At 47.6% G+C, this 17,640-nt stretch overlaps 6 protein-coding genes across 6 annotated transcripts; 3 read left to right on the top strand and 3 right to left on the bottom strand.

The window, feature by feature from the left end:
* Positions 1-1,016: 1,016 nt before the first annotated feature.
* On the top strand, positions 1,017-2,135 carry LACBIDRAFT_328010 (uncharacterized protein; the record flags this gene model as incomplete). Its single annotated transcript, XM_001881979.1, has 7 exons — positions 1,017-1,063; positions 1,117-1,180; positions 1,226-1,376; positions 1,437-1,593; positions 1,692-1,802; positions 1,972-2,075; positions 2,128-2,135. 7 exons carry the CDS (start codon positions 1,017-1,019, stop codon positions 2,133-2,135), a joined length of 642 nt encoding a protein of 213 aa, XP_001882014.1.
* Positions 2,136-2,666: 531 nt separating this feature from the next.
* On the bottom strand, positions 2,667-6,394 carry LACBIDRAFT_294544 (uncharacterized protein; the record flags this gene model as incomplete). Its single annotated transcript, XM_001881841.1, has 13 exons — positions 2,667-2,725; positions 2,785-2,844; positions 3,025-3,098; positions 3,358-3,368; positions 3,452-3,512; positions 3,611-3,674; positions 3,731-3,917; positions 4,059-4,213; positions 4,268-4,295; positions 4,343-4,447; positions 4,668-4,965; positions 5,069-6,130; positions 6,339-6,394. 13 exons carry the CDS (start codon positions 6,392-6,394, stop codon positions 2,667-2,669), a joined length of 2,220 nt encoding a protein of 739 aa, XP_001881876.1.
* A 1,520-nt stretch (positions 6,395-7,914) lies between these two features.
* LACBIDRAFT_328008 (uncharacterized protein) lies at positions 7,915-9,742 on the bottom strand (the record flags this gene model as incomplete). The annotated part of the gene is made up of 9 exons (XM_001881840.1): positions 7,915-7,973; positions 8,046-8,173; positions 8,254-8,450; positions 8,586-8,712; positions 8,985-9,022; positions 9,091-9,114; positions 9,230-9,290; positions 9,365-9,432; positions 9,572-9,742. The coding sequence occupies 9 exons, from the start codon at positions 9,740-9,742 to the stop codon at positions 7,915-7,917; spliced, it is 873 nt and encodes a 290-aa protein (XP_001881875.1).
* Positions 9,743-9,907: 165 nt separating this feature from the next.
* On the top strand, positions 9,908-11,480 carry LACBIDRAFT_328007 (uncharacterized protein; the record flags this gene model as incomplete). The annotated part of the gene is made up of 2 exons (XM_001881978.1): positions 9,908-11,393; positions 11,446-11,480. The coding sequence occupies 2 exons, from the start codon at positions 9,908-9,910 to the stop codon at positions 11,478-11,480; spliced, it is 1,521 nt and encodes a 506-aa protein (XP_001882013.1).
* Positions 11,481-13,089: 1,609 nt separating this feature from the next.
* Positions 13,090-15,060, top strand: LACBIDRAFT_328006 (uncharacterized protein; the record flags this gene model as incomplete). The annotated part of the gene is given in 8 exon segments (XM_001881977.1): positions 13,090-13,187; positions 13,354-13,456; positions 13,574-13,636; positions 13,823-13,975; positions 14,254-14,285; positions 14,415-14,609; positions 14,930-15,030; positions 15,050-15,060. The coding sequence occupies 8 exon segments, from the start codon at positions 13,090-13,092 to the stop codon at positions 15,058-15,060; spliced, it is 756 nt and encodes a 251-aa protein (XP_001882012.1).
* A 370-nt stretch (positions 15,061-15,430) lies between these two features.
* Positions 15,431-16,357, bottom strand: LACBIDRAFT_235799 (uncharacterized protein; the record flags this gene model as incomplete). The annotated part of the gene is made up of 1 exon (XM_001881839.1): positions 15,431-16,357. One exon carries the CDS (start codon positions 16,355-16,357, stop codon positions 15,431-15,433), a length of 927 nt encoding a protein of 308 aa, XP_001881874.1.
* Between the last annotated feature and the right edge of the window lie 1,283 nt (positions 16,358-17,640).

Raw genomic sequence — 17,640 nt, 5'->3', positions numbered from 1 at the left:
CCAAACGTGTTTCACCCAGCACTTTTGTGCGATCTTTGCGGTGAATCTTCATTCGAAGGTGGGTAGGAGGCTGTCCTCAATTTTCTACTATTCAATTGTCCGCTTTTGTCTATCCCCCTATCAGATATTCTTTAGGGGTATTACTTCAGAATACTAGATGGCCATGAATTTTTTTATCTTGTAGTATTTCCTTTTCTTTGAGCAGCGCGATCCCGAACATTGTATTTCTTTGTTATGTAGTATGCACACAGAGTCACTTTCCATTTACACAAAAGTATGCGTGAAGATACACCATTACATTTTCATTTCTACTGATTCACATACCAAGAAATATAATATAATTCCTACCATTGGTGAATAAAATGGATAATGGAGGGGTGAAGATACAGTAAATAGCGCACGGCATGTATCTCCGATCAACCAATTCCAAAGTTGCCAACGCAATTCATTTCAATCCCATTATCTGTCAAATGTTCCATTCCCTGACAGGTACGTACTATTCCGGATATGCCCGTACAACCCTTTCCAAATTCTATATAAGCTGGGCGAATTTGTCGTCAACTCTCCATTCCCAAGTTCCTCTCCTCCTCTCCTCTATTATCTCCTCCATCATCTGCTCCCTCTCACACTCCTTGCTACCGCAGCCTTCCTCATCGCCACTTTCCTCATCATTGTCATATGCTGACTTATGACAAGGTAAGCCTCTCAACGTTGCTCTCCACGATGAGCGCAAATTACTCACCACCCGAATCTAAGATTGTCTGACGCTTCCCTCGCTGATTAACGAGTTCTGGATGAAAGGTACATTCATATTTGATTAAACATAAGCTGTTTACTTACAAACGCTACTCCAGTGACTGAAAATTAAGTCTACTGAAAGTTAGAAGGTCAGTATTTGCTTATCCAGCACGAATACGCAGGTACTCACCATGTTTTCTCCTAGGACAGTCAAATTTATGATGAGCAGACCACGACGTTCTCGATAAATCCTTAGGGGTTCTTAACGGAAGTAAGGGATGCATGCTCGACATCGTGTAACAACCCCTAGACATCCTATCCATCAGTAAGTGTCTTAAGCATTCAAATCTTTCGTCAACTTACCTCTTGCATGCACAGACCGCATTTTTTGAAAGTGGTCTACGGAGTCCGCGCCCTGCACTCAGACGGCTGCCAAACAAAGGTCAGTACACGCCTACGCTATGCTAATCAAACTATGCACTTACAGCCCGCTTTTCGAAGGTTCGTGCCTTGTTTTACTGAGGTTTTGGCCCCGCGGCGAGCGGACCCCTCTGCTCTCAGTAAAAGGCCATGGCGACTCTCCCAACGTCGTATTCATTCGCTTTCACTTGTTGTCTCTTTGAGAGTGGCTGCAAGAGGTGCGTAGCACCTTGAGCATGCTAAAACATAGTAAGCACACATCTACGTTATTGCGATAGTCGACGGCTACGCTCAAACCGTGTTTTTTTGGAGATTTTGGCCGTTTTTTCTGATATCTTGGCCCCGCGGCGAGCGGATTCCTTGGCTATTAGGAAAAAGCCGTGGTGACTCTATGCGTGCGCTCTCGGTCGTCGTCGTTTATGGCGGCCACAAGGGGTGCATAGCACCCCGAACACTTGTAAAGCTGATTGAAGAGGGTTAGTACGTGCTCGGATTTTTGTAGTTCGAGGGATTATACTTACGCTCATTTATAGGGAAATCACGCCCTTTTTGGACCCCTCAGCTCTGAGTAAAGGGCCGTGGCAACTCTCCCAACGTCGAATTCATGCGCTTTCGCTCGTCATCATTCACAGTGACCCCACGAGGTGCATAGCACCTCGAGCATGCTAAAACATAGTAAGTACACTTCCACGTTATTGCAAAAATCGACGCCTACACTCAAACTGTGTTTTTTTTGAAGATTTGTGGCTCTTTTTTTCTGAGATCTTGGCCCCGCGGCGAGCGTATGCCTTGACTCTTAACAAAAGGCCCTAGTCTCCCCACCCAATGTCGTATGCACGCGCTCTTGCTCGTCGTCGTTTATGGCGGCTGCAAGGGGTGCGTAGCACCCCGAACACTTGTAAAGCTGATTGAGGGAGGTGAGTACGTGCTCGGATTTTTTGTAGTTTGAGAAATTATACTTACGCTTAGTTTTTTAAAAAAAGAAATGGCGCCCATTTTCCCCATGTTTTGAACTCAACAGAGCGGAAATGATATGCGAAGGTTGCTACATTTAGAATGCTAAAATATCCATGTATAGCATGCGGTCAGTATTGTTAAGGATTAACAAGACATAAATACACCTTACACGACCTTTCCAACCCTATCCCAGCTCGTAAACGCGAAGCGCCCACTGTCCGTAGTGTATACGTTCGTTTCATGCCATTCCATACCCTTCTGGCGGCGTTTACGCGTTACGTTTGAATGTTGAGTCTTCGCGTACGTTTTATTGTTGCCTTGCCGTTCATGCGTGTCGTATCGTTTTTTCGTACATAGTAAAACGAAATCTAATACATTTTGTTAGTAAAAAACTTGTGTAAAAAAGAATATGGAACTATTACTGCATGAACCGAAGTTCTGTTGAAATACAAGATGGGGTACACAAAGTGTACTTACTTCTCGGCCCTCCGTGGTTTTCTTTTGATGGTGTGTACATTGGATACGTGTGTACGTACTCTCTGTCGCAGACGTTAAGTCATTCTTTTGATGTCCCTCGTGCCGTTGACTTGACTTATCGTCGTCGCGTATGCTGATTCTGCCAAGGTATATCATTAGTCCTTTCATTTCTCGTCAACGTGTTTGACTTACAATCTTCACGTAGGTGTTCCATCTCGCTTTTGGAGGTGTTTCGAGACAGAGGAATCAAATCTACAAAGGTACGTTAGATTTACAGCAACCTACAGAGTTGAACTGACCTTACCTTATCGTTTAGCATGCCCCGGACTCCGTTTACACCTCCATAGCTTCAAAACGTCGTCGTTACTCATCTCTTGCGTCGAAACGACGTATTTTCATCCACAAAACCGGCGCCCGCAATCGAGAACGCACCAGGAGAGGTGCCGAGTGCTTTAGAACGACCACGGCGGTGAGTGTTGTGCATGACGTCCAATGTGAGGTAGGTACTTACCTTTCGTCGCCTTTCCACTGCTCACGACCCCCCCCAACTTCTCGCTGCAAGACGCCGCCTTTCCGTAGTTCATACATCCGTTCCCTGCCCTCCCGAGCCCTTCCGAAAGCGTGTAAGCGTTAGTTTTCAATGTTGAATCTTCGTTTACGTGGTATCATCCCCCCGCGTGTCGTGTCGGTTCGGAGTAGGTAGTAGCACGATATCTATGACCTTTAGTCAGTGGAAACTCGTGTAAAAGGTGGTGTCATACTCACATTGCGAGAAACTGTCAACACGTCGACAAGGAGCTTGAAGACGATCAAAGGCATCAGTCTTGTGCAAGGTGAACGAAGCAACATAAGTACTCACTTTTAATGACCTTATCCCACCGCTCACGACCCTATCCCAGCTCGTAAATGCGAAAGGCCGCCTCTCCGTAGGGTTATCCATCCATTCCCTCCACTACTGCATCCTTCCGGTAGTGTTAACGCGTTAGACGTGCATGTTGGGTTTTCGGTTTCGCGTTACCGTTGCCTTGCCAGCTCGTGTTCTCGCGTGTCGTTTCGGTGTGTAGTAGGCAGTAGCACAAAATCTATGTACCTTTGTTAGCAGAAAACTTGCGGGAAAGATAACGTGGTATGTACTCACATTGCGTGAAACTTCCGAACCTGGTTGTTGCTGGGCGCATTCCCGTGTCCATGTCGAATGTTGAGCTAGTTGGCGTTAAGTGGTCGTTGAAATAGAGCGCAAGTTCGTCGTTGTGTGCTTTGACGACGTTGTGGATGGAAGTAAATAGATAACATTGATGTGCGTCTTCAACATCACAAAATCTTGTCTATTCAACGAATACTATTACAGTCCTGAACGTTGTACGCAAGGTGTGATATGGACTACTACGCTCGTTCACCGCCAATCCACCAATGTCAAACATGATCCGACGACCTCGCCAACGCCTGCTTCCAGCCACCCAACTGACGACGAACACCTTCTCTTCAGGGAGGATAGGTAAATGCGCGTCTGGAGTCCAGCCTGCTTTCGCTAAGGCTTTGGCGTCGAAGGCAAGGGAGAGAATGTGGGCGGCTGCGTCAAATCCATTGGGTTTGGGGGGTGGGAGAGCGGCGGTTGGTGGGGCTATTGACGATTCAGGAAGGGGGAATGAAGATGTAGGAACTAAGAAACACGCACCCGCCTCCAACGCCAGCTCATTCCCTCCCTCTCCCGATATCCAACATCCCATCCCATCACCTCGCCCTAGCCAACCACTCCATCTCTGAAGCTAAAGCTCGATGTGCGCATGACAACGACGGTTGCTGCTCCAGCCTGGCCAAGACGACCTGGGAGATTGGAAGTAGAAAAGAGTCGATCCTGGAATGCAGGGGTCTATCCAAATCGACCCTAGATAAAGGCAGAGCCACACGGTTCTTCGCTGTCGCAAAGAGAATGAACAACCGCATCACTTGACTCCTCCGTTCAAGTTGAGTTTGAAGGAAAGGGAAGGTAGGACGAAGATGAAGACGAAAGGGAGCATTGGAACGATTGGAACCCAAACATGGTTTAGGTCTGGAAACGACCTTCGTAGTCATACAGAAATTGGAGTTTCCACTGTCATGGCGGAGCGCGCAGGATCTGTGTGCGAAGAAGAAGGGGTTGAAGGGGTGGAGAGTCGATCAAAGTTGAGGACCGACATTGCTACACCTGCCACGAGTCGTGTAGATTTCGACGTCGCCAGGAAGACATTTTCAAAGGAAAATAACCAGGAGGGTGTAAGAAGTCCGGACTGGACGAAGCGTATCCGAGAGCAGAGAGGTGTGCATAGTGCAGACGAAGAAGTTGTGTCCCATGAAGCATAGGTGGACTTGAAACTTGGTCCCTCAATGAACGATCTAAACACGAATCAGTCTGATTTCCTAATGAGAACGAAAAGGGACGAACACGAAGAAAAAACAACACTTGAGCTCATCTCCCTGATGTCCGTAATCCCATCACCTCGCCCTAGCCAACCACTCCATCTCCCCCACCGCATCCGGGTTCTCATCCCTGGGCCAATAATCATCCCTCTGCACCAAATCAATCTCCCACTCGCCCTCTTTAGGGTGCTTCAAACACGGAACCAAACTCTTCTCCCGCTCAACAGCAACCATCGTCATCTCCCTAACCTCCTCCCTCTCCATCTTAACCCACTCCTTCGCCCTTGCCCAAATACTCCCCTCACCCTTAACAATATCACCCCATTCAACACGCGGGAGTCGGTAGTACGGCAGGAGGATGAACCTCGTGTCCGCGAGACATTTTTCCAGGACGTAGTCCCACATTTCTAGATGTGGATCACGCAGAGAATCTGCGTTTAGACTGAGAACGAGACATTCCAGCTTTGGACAGGTATTCAAGATCGTTTGTAGGGAATACGCAACCTTTGCCGCCGTATCCGCCGACAACCCCACGCGGGCGTGAACGGCAAGGTGCGTAAGCCCCGGAACGTCCGCAACGCTCGAAAAGCGATGGCCATGCGTGATGGAGGTATAAAGGTGCGTGACGCCCTTCAAAACCGGTTCATGAAAATTAACAAGGTGTGGCGATCCATGATGCACTATCATCATGAACCTTGGGTAAATGGGGTGCTGGCGTAACCAATACGCGTTTGCAGATAAACTCTGCCCCGTTATCGCCAACTTTGTTAATCCGCCAAATACAGGCCCGACGCTGGCTAGCGCCGTTTCCATGGATGGACGTCGGTCGTCTACGACCAAGACGAGGGAATCGACGTTGTATGATGAGAGTGGTCTTGGGGATGTGTGTAGTTTAGATTTTAGGGCTGGGATGTAGTGACGGCGCTTTGGGAGGACGATGGTGGTGAAGCGGAAGATGTGTTCTGGGAGCGTGAAGGAGAGGTGGCGGAAGAGGAAGCGGAGGAGGAGGATGTTGACGTCTGAGGAGATTAGTCGGAGGGAATGGGCTTGATGGGGAAGGGAAGAGGCGATGTGGAGGAGGATTTCGCGGATGAGTTCGAGTGGGAGGTTGGCCCAGATGTGTGGGGTGAGTGTCATTTTTCTAGGTGGCTTTGTAGTTAGTTACGAAAAGAAGGATCGCCAAGGTGGCTTACTCGTTAGTAAGTCAGATATACGATAGTTAGCAAGACTAGCGCAACTTTCGAGTTTTCTGAGAGTCGTTTGAAGACGATGAAAGTGGTTGCGGTCAAACAGCAATTGAGTTACCTAATCCAAGGCCACCAACCCTAAACTTCGAATTCCCCACACACCCCGCCGGCCACGCGTTGCACACGTTCCCGTAATCATGCTTTTCACAGCCAACCATGGATGAAACGCTCCCTCTCACAGTATGAGATTTTTTCGTAGTCGTCGTCTAATCTAATCTAATCAACTACGCGTCGGATGCCCGGAGAAAGTCGTCTTATCAACGGCGCATCGGACCAGATTATCCGTTCTTTCATTCAAGACGTCGCTTGCCTTTCCGGGGCCTACACCTATCCCCATGCCCAAAAGGTCGGATTAAACTATCCAGAAACCCCCCTTTCCACGTGAAACCCCAAGGTTTCTATCCAACCACTTCAGAAACCTGGGGTACCACAAGCAATCACTGATGGCCGATGGTCAAAATATTTGAGGTCCGACTTCCCTCGAGGCTCGGCAGTGGCCCTCCAACATTCCGTTTGGGCATTCAGACAGCCCATTCCCGCGCCTCAACTATGGTAAGAACTTTTGAATTCCCTCGCAATTCCAGTTTCAATTGAGTGACTAGATCTCTCCATTAAGAGCCCGAATGGTCCAAGGTTTGCATCTCCCTATTTTCCATTTCTCTCCTCATTTGACATCGTTTCGGATGATTATGTCACATGTAAAATTCAAAGACCGACTTGTCCAGCACTGCTTAATTCATCTCCGACATAGGGTTTCTATAAATACTTCTTTGGGTTGATGATGGGGGGGTTCTACCCGACAACGAGAAATCCTAGGGTTTCTGCCGGAAAGGGGGTTTCTGAGTAGATTGATCCCAAAAGGTCACCTGGTTAAAGAGGACGGGCAGTGTGAGTCAACCTTCCCCGGTCGACGTTCAACTTTCCCCATTAAATTGCTTAATTCCTTTCCGCCACAGTCCGCCACCTGGACCCTCGGGGTCGGAAGGAGCATGCTAGCGTCACTGATACAGATGTCCGTCGACCCTATGTACGCCGGCAAGCACTTCGTGAAATGCAGATTTATGTAGGGCGCCCGGTTATCACAACATCGGGCGGATGTTTGAAGAGCGGACGGTGAGTCAACGCCGACGTACGTGAGTCAGTTCAGCTTTCCTCTTTGGAAGAAAAAAAAAAAAGGGCAAGTTTCGATGCTTTCGCCTTACGATTGAGGGGACCGTTGTGGTGGGCGCAGCGAACCTACACTAAAATCCTTCATCCTTTTACACCCAGGTCGTTCCCTGTGCTCAGTCCAAATAAATTTAACAAACGATAGAACGTGCCAAAAAACTCACTCAGATGAACTTTAGGGCTGTCTGGCATTGGAATCGATATTCTTCATCGGCATTCAAGAAGCTACGGAACCCAAGCGCGATATTGGCACCGGCCAGGAAGGTGAGGAAAACCGAGTATGAATGAATCGGTCATCCGTACTGATGCGCACAGTATACTAGTAGTTACCGTACTTGTCCCCTAGCATTTTTCTTTGGAATATCGGATCATGATGAATATCTTCTAATAGCTGTAAATTATAATTCCATTTGACTGCGAGGAGTCGAGACATGATTTGTCCTGTCGTGAACATTGTTTTGACCTTTCGAACCCCACGGAGCGACGTCGACCAATTGGATACATATGGGTACTAAGGAGTGCCAGATTTAGTCGATTCAACAGGAACCGCGTATTTATCACGCTCGAAGACTGAATAATATCGCGGAGAGTATATATATATATCATCAGTCCAGTACCAACAGAACGTTCGGACCGACTTACAGATAATCACATCATGCGTACAATTTATACAACAATTGGCACCCAGGTTCTTCAAACAAAACGAAGCCCCTATTAAAAATCGTTTTTCATCTCGCAATTCGTCTCGTATCGCAAAGTCAATAAAGGGACTTACAGATTAAGACGTTTCATACAACTGGCAGCCTGGCGTTCATTAAATCCGTTCCTTCCCGGGCCCGCCACAAATAACCGCCTTCTCTGGAGGGAGTTTTGAGTAATCCGCCAAGGGAGAATGGAAGCAAACACCTCGTCTACCTTGGGGACATTCAAGTTTCCTCTTAAATAAGTTCTTCCGCCGGCCCAACCGTCGAGTTCAAAGTCTGCACGCGCAAGAAGGTGCGTGCGTGCCACCAAAATGGCGGCGGGGAAGAGACGGACTTTTATAATCTATCCAACAATTGGCACCCAGGTTTTTCAAATAAAACGAAGCTCCTGTAAAAGATCGTTTTTTCATCTCGCAATTCGTCTCGTATCGCAAAGTCAACCGTGACAAAGGGACTTACAGATTAGGATGTTTCATACCAGGTCTTCATTAAATCTGTTCCTTCCCGCCACGAAAAACCGCCTTTCCTGGAGGGAGTTCTGAGCAATCCGCTCAGAGAGAATGGAAGCAAACCCCTCGTCCACCTTGGGGACATTCAAGTTTCCTCTTTGAATTGTTCAAGTTCTTTCGCCAGTTCAAAGTTGAGGCTGGGCGGAGCATGTCGTAAAGAGCCGATGGGGGCTCTTGTATTGTGTGAACATGCTGGACGCGCAAGAAGGTGCGTGCGTGCCGCCATTTTGGCGGCGGGGAAGAGACGGACTTTACATTCGTTTTGAGCCTTAAACTGCGACGCGATGTCGACGCCAACTGGATAGATAAGAACTAGTGAAGCCAGTTTTCAATTGACTTCAGAAATCGCGCGATTTGGGAGTACTTACAATTTCATCATTTGTGCGTGTAGCAAGAGGGCGACGAGCTACGTCATTAAGTTTACAATGTGGAACAAAATCGTTGCAGCTTCACATACCGTTCGCTCCGACGTACGGATTCTACTTCATCCTCACCCGACTTTGAGATACATATAGCAAGAAGATCTCTGGGAGCAACGAGGCCTACGAGTCATAAGCTTACAACGTGGAACAAAATCATTTGCAGCTTCACATACCGTATCGGTCCGACGTACGGATTCTACTTCATCCTCACTGCCCGGCTTGGAGATGCGCATGTACGGGAAATGCACCCGACTTCTTTCACATCGGACAAACTACTATATGAAAGAATCAAAATTACAATTCGCCAATTGTTATCGACGACTCACGCGACGAGGACAAAGGGAGCTCCATTTATGTACTCCGCCCAATGGGTTCTTGGTTGGTCTCCAAGGAGCTAAAGCCACGATGAGCAAAAGATGCGGTGTTCAGTAAAGTAAAATGACCTGGTACGGAACGAAGCAACTGCGATGGGACTGAAAGGTAAAGATAGCCAGTTCCGTGGGGTTACGCGCGATTCCCGACGTTGAACTTACCCTGAAAGGGAGGTGCCAGGAATGAGATCCGGGCTGTGTCAATGCGGAGTTTCCTCGGGGCAAAGTAGCGAGGATTACTTTCGACCTCCCGTTTCGTGCAGAGAAACAGAAGAGGTAGGCCGATATACTTCGGTTCAACTTTGGAAAGCAGGAAAGTTTTGTGGTAAACATGCTGTGCTGTAACATTTGGCAGTGGTACACAACGAATGCTCAACCAAATATAGTATTATATACGCCAGCATAGAGTTAGGAGTCTCAGTCACGGCTCAACTCAAGCTCAGACACTCAAAAATCTTGCCAGAAGCTGAGCACCATCTGCAGCCGACGTTTTTCAATATGCCGCCCGAACTCCATCAAGCCATTCAAACTCCCCTCAACTCTTCCAATCGCAAGGACACACGAATTGGTTTAGAACAATTTGTCGTTGACGCGGAGAGAGAAATCATCCGGCTGAGACAGACGATCTTCGCAGCAAAAACTTCTATCAACGAGTGCACCTCCATATGGACTCTGCCGCCAGAGCTTATAACAGAGATCTTCATTCTTGCATGTCACCCCGAGTACGATGCTACCAGGGAGGGGTTAGGCGAGCAGGAAATGTGGCCTCTGCGCCTTGGTGCAGTTTGCAAGGCGTGGCGCGATCTTGCCTGGTCTTCGAGCCAACTCTGGTCTTCTATAGTTTTTGTAAGCCGAAGAGACACTTTGACATTCGATCTTCAAGATATCCTGGGTTCGTGGATTTCACGGTGTAAAAGCCGCCCTCTCTCAATCCACATCGACGCACCAAATCTGGACATATGTTGCGGTCACGTATTCTACACGTCTACCTTCATCGGCACAGCGTCAAGATGGAAAAACGTCTCACTACGCCTCCCCCAAGGATTCCTCTGTTATTTCGTAAATTTGGTCAGCTGTTTTCCCATCCTGGAGCAACTTTCTCTCATAACACCTGATCTTGTCTCCGGGCGCGAATGGAACTTCGGAGAAAGCCTCAATATACTCCGATCTTCGACTATGCCGCAAATCAAGCGTCTCTACCTGCCACAATATGTAAAATCCTTTGATATATGGCCCTCCGCCTTACGATCGCTTACGACGTTGTCTATGGATTACATCTACGATGATCAGGCCTATCACATCCTCAATTTTACTTCAAACTCCCTGCAAGAATTTGTTGCACAGCATCTCATGGCTGACAATATGGACAGGAGAGAAAATCGCCCTTTGATTCTGCCTATCCTGCGACGCCTGGTGTTGAAGCGTGCACTCGATTACAATTTCGCAGGTCTGAACAAGCTGCTATTAAAAATCATTACCCCCTCAATCAAAGAACTGACTATTGAATTATGCAACGATCATACATTGATTCCATCCCTGCCCGACTTCATGTCGGACTTTTCAAGGAGCCTCCAGCGACTACACATTACTTGTCTTGGATTGAACTCGCTGGCAGACTGCAGATGGTTGATCAGTTGCATTTTGAAAGTTGACTCACTCTTGGAATTACATTTCACAGGTGACGAGCAGAGCCGCGAAGCGCTTGTGGACTGCTTAGGCCCCGCTGCACCGAAAGAATCAAGTGGCGATCATCTGCCTCTGCTCGAAACGTTTACAATTACCGTCGATATGGGCGTTCTGCCCATTGAAGGTCTTCAGAAAATGTTGGTCTACAGATTTTCCGGAGTTTCTACCACTTGCGTAAGGCTAAAAACGGTTCGCATTGAAACTTGCGGATGCTTCTGGGAGGATATAAACGTCCTCCGAACGGCACTAGCTGATAGCAAATCGGAGATTACATTTGCCACCCTCAAGGATCAGTATTGTTGGTTCCAATTTTTTCCTGCTATTTTTAATCGAGCTAATCTAACTTACAGGTGATTGCGCTTCTTCGGATGACAAGCCTGAATAGAACCGTCGTCGAATTCTCTTGAACACATTTACAAGAACTAGAAAAAAAAACACCAAATCACGAACAACCAGGTTGAAGGGAATACAAGGGAAGTTGATTATTTCAAGATCAGGCCATTCGTCGGAACTCCGGGAGAGGCGTTTGCGCGTGGAGGAAGACGTAAATATATGCCACAATCTGCTACCAAGGTCAATATGGAAAGGTTGAACTTGGAAGGCCGAAAACTCGTGGTGAACATGCTGTGCTGTAACATTTGTCAGTGGTGCATAACATGTGGGCTATATCTACGACGATCAGGCATATCACATTCTCCGTTGTACTTCAAACTCCCTACAAGAGTTTGTTGCACAACGATTTGTGTCTGACGAGTATTCGAACACAGAAGAACGTCACACTTTGATTCTCCCTACCCTGCGAAACCTGGTGTTGAAGGATGGAATCACAAATTACAACACAGGTCTGAACAAACTCCTATCAAAAATCATTACTCCCTCAATCAAAGAAATGACCATCGAATTATACGATTGCGATAATACACCGATTCCATCCATGCCCGACTTCATGTCGAACTTGTCGAGGAGTCTCCAGCGACTACACATTACTTGTTATTAAGCATCGCCGAAAGACTGCACATGGACAATCAGTTGCATTTTGAGAGTTGAATCACTCTTAGCATTACATTTCATAGGTGGCGAGCAGAGCTGCAAAGCGCTTGTGGATTCCCTAGGCCCCGCTGCACCGAAAGAATCAAGTGGCGATCATTTGCCTCTGCTCGAAACGTTTACAATTACCTCCGATATGTGTTTCATGCCCGTTGAAGGTCTTCAGAAAATGTTGGTCTACAGATTTTCCGGAGTTTCTACCACTTGCGTAAGGCTAAAAACGGTTCGCATTGAAACTTGCGGGTGCTTCTGGGTGGATCTAAACGTCCTCCGAACGGCGCTAGCTGATAGCAAATCGGAGATTACATTTGCCACCCTCAAGGATATTGTTGGTTCCAATTTTTTCCTGCTATTTTGGCTTGCAGGTGAATGCGCCTCCTCGGATGACGAGTCCGAATACTAGAACCGTGGTCGAATTCTCTTAAACACACTTGTAAGAACGGAAAAAAACAATCCCCAAATCACAAACAACCCTATTTCCAGGTTAAAGGGGTCAAAACAATAGTCTCCCCCGTCGCAGTTGATGGCATGTTCGTGGATAGCGAGTTGTTTATACAACCTAAAACTGCCGAAGGAGGATATTAGCGGAGCTTTTAATCTGGGAAAAATGGCACTTATTGAGGGAGTCCGAGATTTTAGCCCCGAGTTAATGGAGTCACCATCGTGAATAAGCATTGTCTCGGAGGGTCAAGCAAAGGAAAGATGCTGTAAGGTTTTTCGACAGGTCTCTACAGATTGTGATGTTCGCCCAAAAAGTAGCATGAGCCCGTTACACGATCGCAAACTTATGTAGCTACCACCCACAGCCTCGCCGTATACTACAGTAGGGTAAATATACGCGTTCAGATATGAGTCGGTCTCTTCAACAAATTCAGCGGTTGATTTTGCCGTTTTTTGACGCTGGAAGACAATCAATTATAGACGCCCGTCGTTATGTGTTTACTGTCATGGTTCAGGTTGGGCGATACAGGATCGGCGCTGGTGTCAACGTCAAGACCGAAGCTGAACGGGGTGTGTGGATCTTCCGCCAACCTGAAACACGATTGTAAGACGACGAGGTGACAGATATCCTACAAACACGAATTACGGCCGAGGGGAAACAAATTACAATATCTAATCAATAGATTAAATAAATTTACGACTGAAGGCCGTGTCGAGTGAATTTGAATCTATTTAGAGTGTTATTCTGTGTAAAATAATGAACGCTCAAGCGCTCACCTGCCAAACTTTACAACGGCAACTACCATGAGGCCGCCTCATGGATCGCAAACTCTGCCCATAGCCTCCCCCGTCAACGATCGATCATTTATCCATGTGCGTAGACGGTAGGTGAATTTATCACTCCGCGTCCGAGTCGGTCTCTACTTTGGTGTCCATGACGGTGTTAGACAATTAACAATTAGACGCCGGTCGAAAGGTTACAACTGCCAGGGCTGTGGGATCGGACGAAGCTGGGGGAAAGTCAAGGTCAAACAGACAGTATGGTCTGGTAGCGTGCGTGGCAACGGTTAATATCTACCGGCTCGATCGACGGGGTTGGAGGGAACGACTGGGCGCCCGTGACTTGGATAAGACGTCGCAATGAAGACATATCAGTAAACCCGTGGATTATAAGAGTAAAATTAGCTTTCGCTCACTAGCAAAAACAAAACACCGGATGGAAATACGGCATGATGAAAGCGCTGGCGATCCGGCATGCATGAGAACTCAGGAAACATCGAAAACTTCATCGTAAACGTAGATCAGGTTATCGATGTGATTGTGTGGCAACTGTGTCAAAAATGGGGTTTGCGAGCCGTTCTGGACTTGGGCTTAAGGGTGTTCCACTGCAGGGTAGGAGGAGAGGGGGACTTGAAGCGAGATTCCGACTCGCGAGGGGGCACCGCCCACTTTGATCACAGCATAAAGAGTAAAAATCCCCGACGCGTCGGAAAAATATCGTTTTGTGTCTAAAATCGCTGGAGTTGTGGAAACGCCACTGGCGGCTGCAAGTCTGAGTTAAATCACCTATGATCACCCTGAATAAAGTATCATGAGAGTACCAAATTTACCGTAGGACCGAAATCCGAGCTTACAAAGACCTGCACCTCCTTAACCTGCTAATTTAACAGGAAAGGATTCCGGAAATCACAGCCGAGCATTTGTGAGTCGCGCGAGGGCGAGCTGCTTCAAGTTAGTTGAACCACGAAAGGAGGCTGCGCATGCAAAATCGTGGCTGACCGTTTGTAAATCGCTTGTGAGCTTGCGCATTGAGAATCTTCTACTGATCTAGGATTCGACGCCTTTGCCAATATCTGCGCACACCTGAAAGAGGCAAAATGAACACATTTGTAACTCTCGATGGTCTAGAAGGGAGGTACTGTGCGGGTGAACCCGGAAACCGAATGGTAGCGGAGTGGCGCACTGCCGACAGTGTTCCCAAGACCAAATATTTGATAAAGAAGGCACGTTTCGTGATGCTCGGGGGGTATGCCGCAATATGGATTGGGTTTGAACCAGAGCACACAGAATAATGGATTCGCCGAGGAGCCCACAACCTAGCGATATCAGAAAAGGTCAAAGAACAAAAGAATCATCCTTGAGGGGTATCTGAACAACACCCACAAACCTTCCCGACCATCGGTACACGTGTTGTCACGTCTAGCGCAGGCGCCCGACTAATGACATGGCAATGGGATTTCGATTGTAGAAGAGAAGCGTATGTAGATTATTGCGCTGACTTCTGGCCCAGCAGACGTTCGACGAAGATAGAAAATGGAATAACTGGATGGTGTGTTGAACCCTAAGCCCGAACGCCGTTACACGTGCAACAGTGTTCGGCAAAACAACATCATGTGGCCTCTCTGGTTCGCCTGTTCAAGATTGTGATTCGCTGATTCCCATGCTATGTAAGCACCCATCGATTAGTTCTGGCTTGAAATTACATAGAAAATTGACACTTACCACAGTAGATTAGCGTTGCTGGAAAGTTTTGCTGTGAAGATGTGGGTCAACCATTCAAATTAATACTCGATATTCCTCTTCTGTGAAGAGTGGGCGATTCTGAGATCTATTCATTAGCGCTCCATTGGGATCTGCATATGGTTCCTGGAGATCGAGATGTGATACCGGGGACTGATTAGATACCATCAAATCCGGGGTTGTTTGTTTGTGTTGAGGCGGGGAGGGCCGACCAAGCACAGATGACCCGAGAGAGCCAGAATAGAGTCTTGAGGCGAGGAGGTGCAACAAAAAATACAAAGAGAGTTGAAAAATAACAGTAAGAAGCATCAAAAAAAGCGAGAATCATCAATCCTCATGTGTCGAGTCTGCGTCTACTTCTTTCCCTTTCAAATATGTTTTGAGAATACAAGCCTGACCCGATCCCGTCTTCTTACAACCTTTGCATAATCGTCCATGCTGTATCATCAACACATGCAAATCGTATTTGAGCTCGTCTGGGACGCGAATGTCGAGGTGTGCCTGTGCAAGTACACGATCTGACTTTTGAGGGACCCACCCAAGGAGCTTGCTCAATCGGAACACATGGGTATCCACAGCGAAAGAGTTCCGTCCGAGGCAGAACAACAGAACGCACGAAGCGGTCTTTGGACCCACCCCGTCATAGGAGATGAGTTCTTTCATAATTTCATCGTCGGACATCCGCCGACCGCTGCTTTCCGCGGCAGCGAGATGCTGCAACGAGTACTCGCCATGCTTGCCCCGGATAGAGTGTAAAAGATTCTGAATGGTGGCAGCTTTTTTATTCGCAAGGCCCCCGGATCGTATAGCGTCGACCAAACGTTCCCTCGGAGCTTGAGCGATAGCTACAAAATTGTTTCTCCCAAAAACAGCGTCAAGACTTGTTTTGGCACGATGACAATTCTGTCCGGACGTGTTTTGTGAAAGGATAGTACCAATGAGGGCCTCGATCACGTTTGGTACATTTCCGCAAGTACCTGCTGAGTTGTTGGAATTTAGAGGACGCCTACGGATCGGCTCGTGTGGACGGTGGGCTGTTAGGAGAAGCTCGTGAACTTCGCGTGCTTCAGCAGGTGTTGGGTGTGCGAACGTTTGGAATGGAGAGGTATCAACAAAAGAACTGTGGAGCTTCAGTTTCTTCGATACTTTGGAAGACTGGGATGGCGATGCCACCGTGTGTGCCAGCGGCGTGCTCAATGTCGGAGCCAAAGTGGTGGAAAGAGAGGGGCTACGAGGTCTCTTTCGTAGGGACATAGGTGTGTGTTCCTCTAAATTCAGGGAAAATGACTGGGCGAAAGTGTGAGACGAAATCGCTGCGGGCACAAGGAATCTTTGCAAGGAATGCGAGCGAAAAGCGATGATGACGCCAGCGTGACGAAACGTGGAAGATCACACCGTTGTTGCACGCGAGCTGTCACGATACCAGTTACTGCCTCCTTGGCAACGCTCTTTGAACTGCCTCGAGGCTCTGACTTTCCCATTCTCGCCGTCAAGTCGAGTCATGGTGAGTGCGGGGGTGGGTATATCACAAGCTCGCATGCATGATAGTATTGATCCAATTTCACTGATTTCTGGCCACTTCTTGAAAGGACTGTTTCGAACCTCAACTTGAACCAGGGCAATCGATAATTTAGTGGTTTGCAAGTGTCCACAAATGACGAATGATTCAACAAGTCGATGTGAGTGTTACTATTGCGGAAATCAACCTCTTTACATCAGTTAAGTCTAAGATAGTACACCGCGGTGGCCGATGCCCAGACCCGCAATAAATCCCGAACGGTCGATAATCCTCGTCGTCCAGTGACCAGGATAATATGATCTGGAATAATACTTATTGCTTTAAGGTCCGTGGTTGAGAGGAATAATGCATGGAGACCAGAATGCCCATCGGACCATGTTGATCCGCTCCCCGCCTTCCCCGACGGAACTTATCAATGACGAATGTATACCCTGAGATATCGTACCGGAATCCTGACAGGTGGAAGGACTTCATTAATACAATGGGGTCGTACGCGTCAAGCGAAATATTCTCAATTACGCGCGTAGGATGTCGGTTACTTCCGATTTTAAAGGTGGCTGTTCATTCATTTCCGCACCTCGTTTTACCTAAGGACATTTTTCAGAATACCGACCTTAAACCTAGGATTTGTACGCGTCCAGCGTCCAGCGTCGGGAAGTAAGTATACGCACAAAATGAAAGTGATGTTTGTGGATCGTGATAGTGGCGTCAGCCTAGTCATCGCGTCGCAAATGGTAATCAAACTACCATACCATCTTCGTGAGAGTAAGGTGAACCACGCACCTGCTTTTGCTTTGATCCATGGGATATTGCGGCGTAGCTTCACCCCTCTGACTCTGACTATGGCTATTTGAAAGCGCGCGTCGACACGCTGCGCTCATTTATCGTACTATGTCAATCATCACCCGTTATTATTGAATCCTTCGGCCCTGCAATCATTTCTACGCGTTCTCGACCAGCTAATATCGAAGTCAAATCATAGGCGCACCAAAGCCGCTTGATTACTCACTTTTGCATT

The sequence above is a fragment of the Laccaria bicolor genome, genomic scaffold (assembly GCF_000143565.1).
Source record: "Laccaria bicolor S238N-H82 LACBIscaffold_14 genomic scaffold, whole genome shotgun sequence".
NCBI lineage: Eukaryota > Fungi > Basidiomycota > Agaricomycetes > Agaricales > Hydnangiaceae > Laccaria > Laccaria bicolor.
This window is presented reverse-complemented; position numbering and strand designations above follow the sequence as displayed.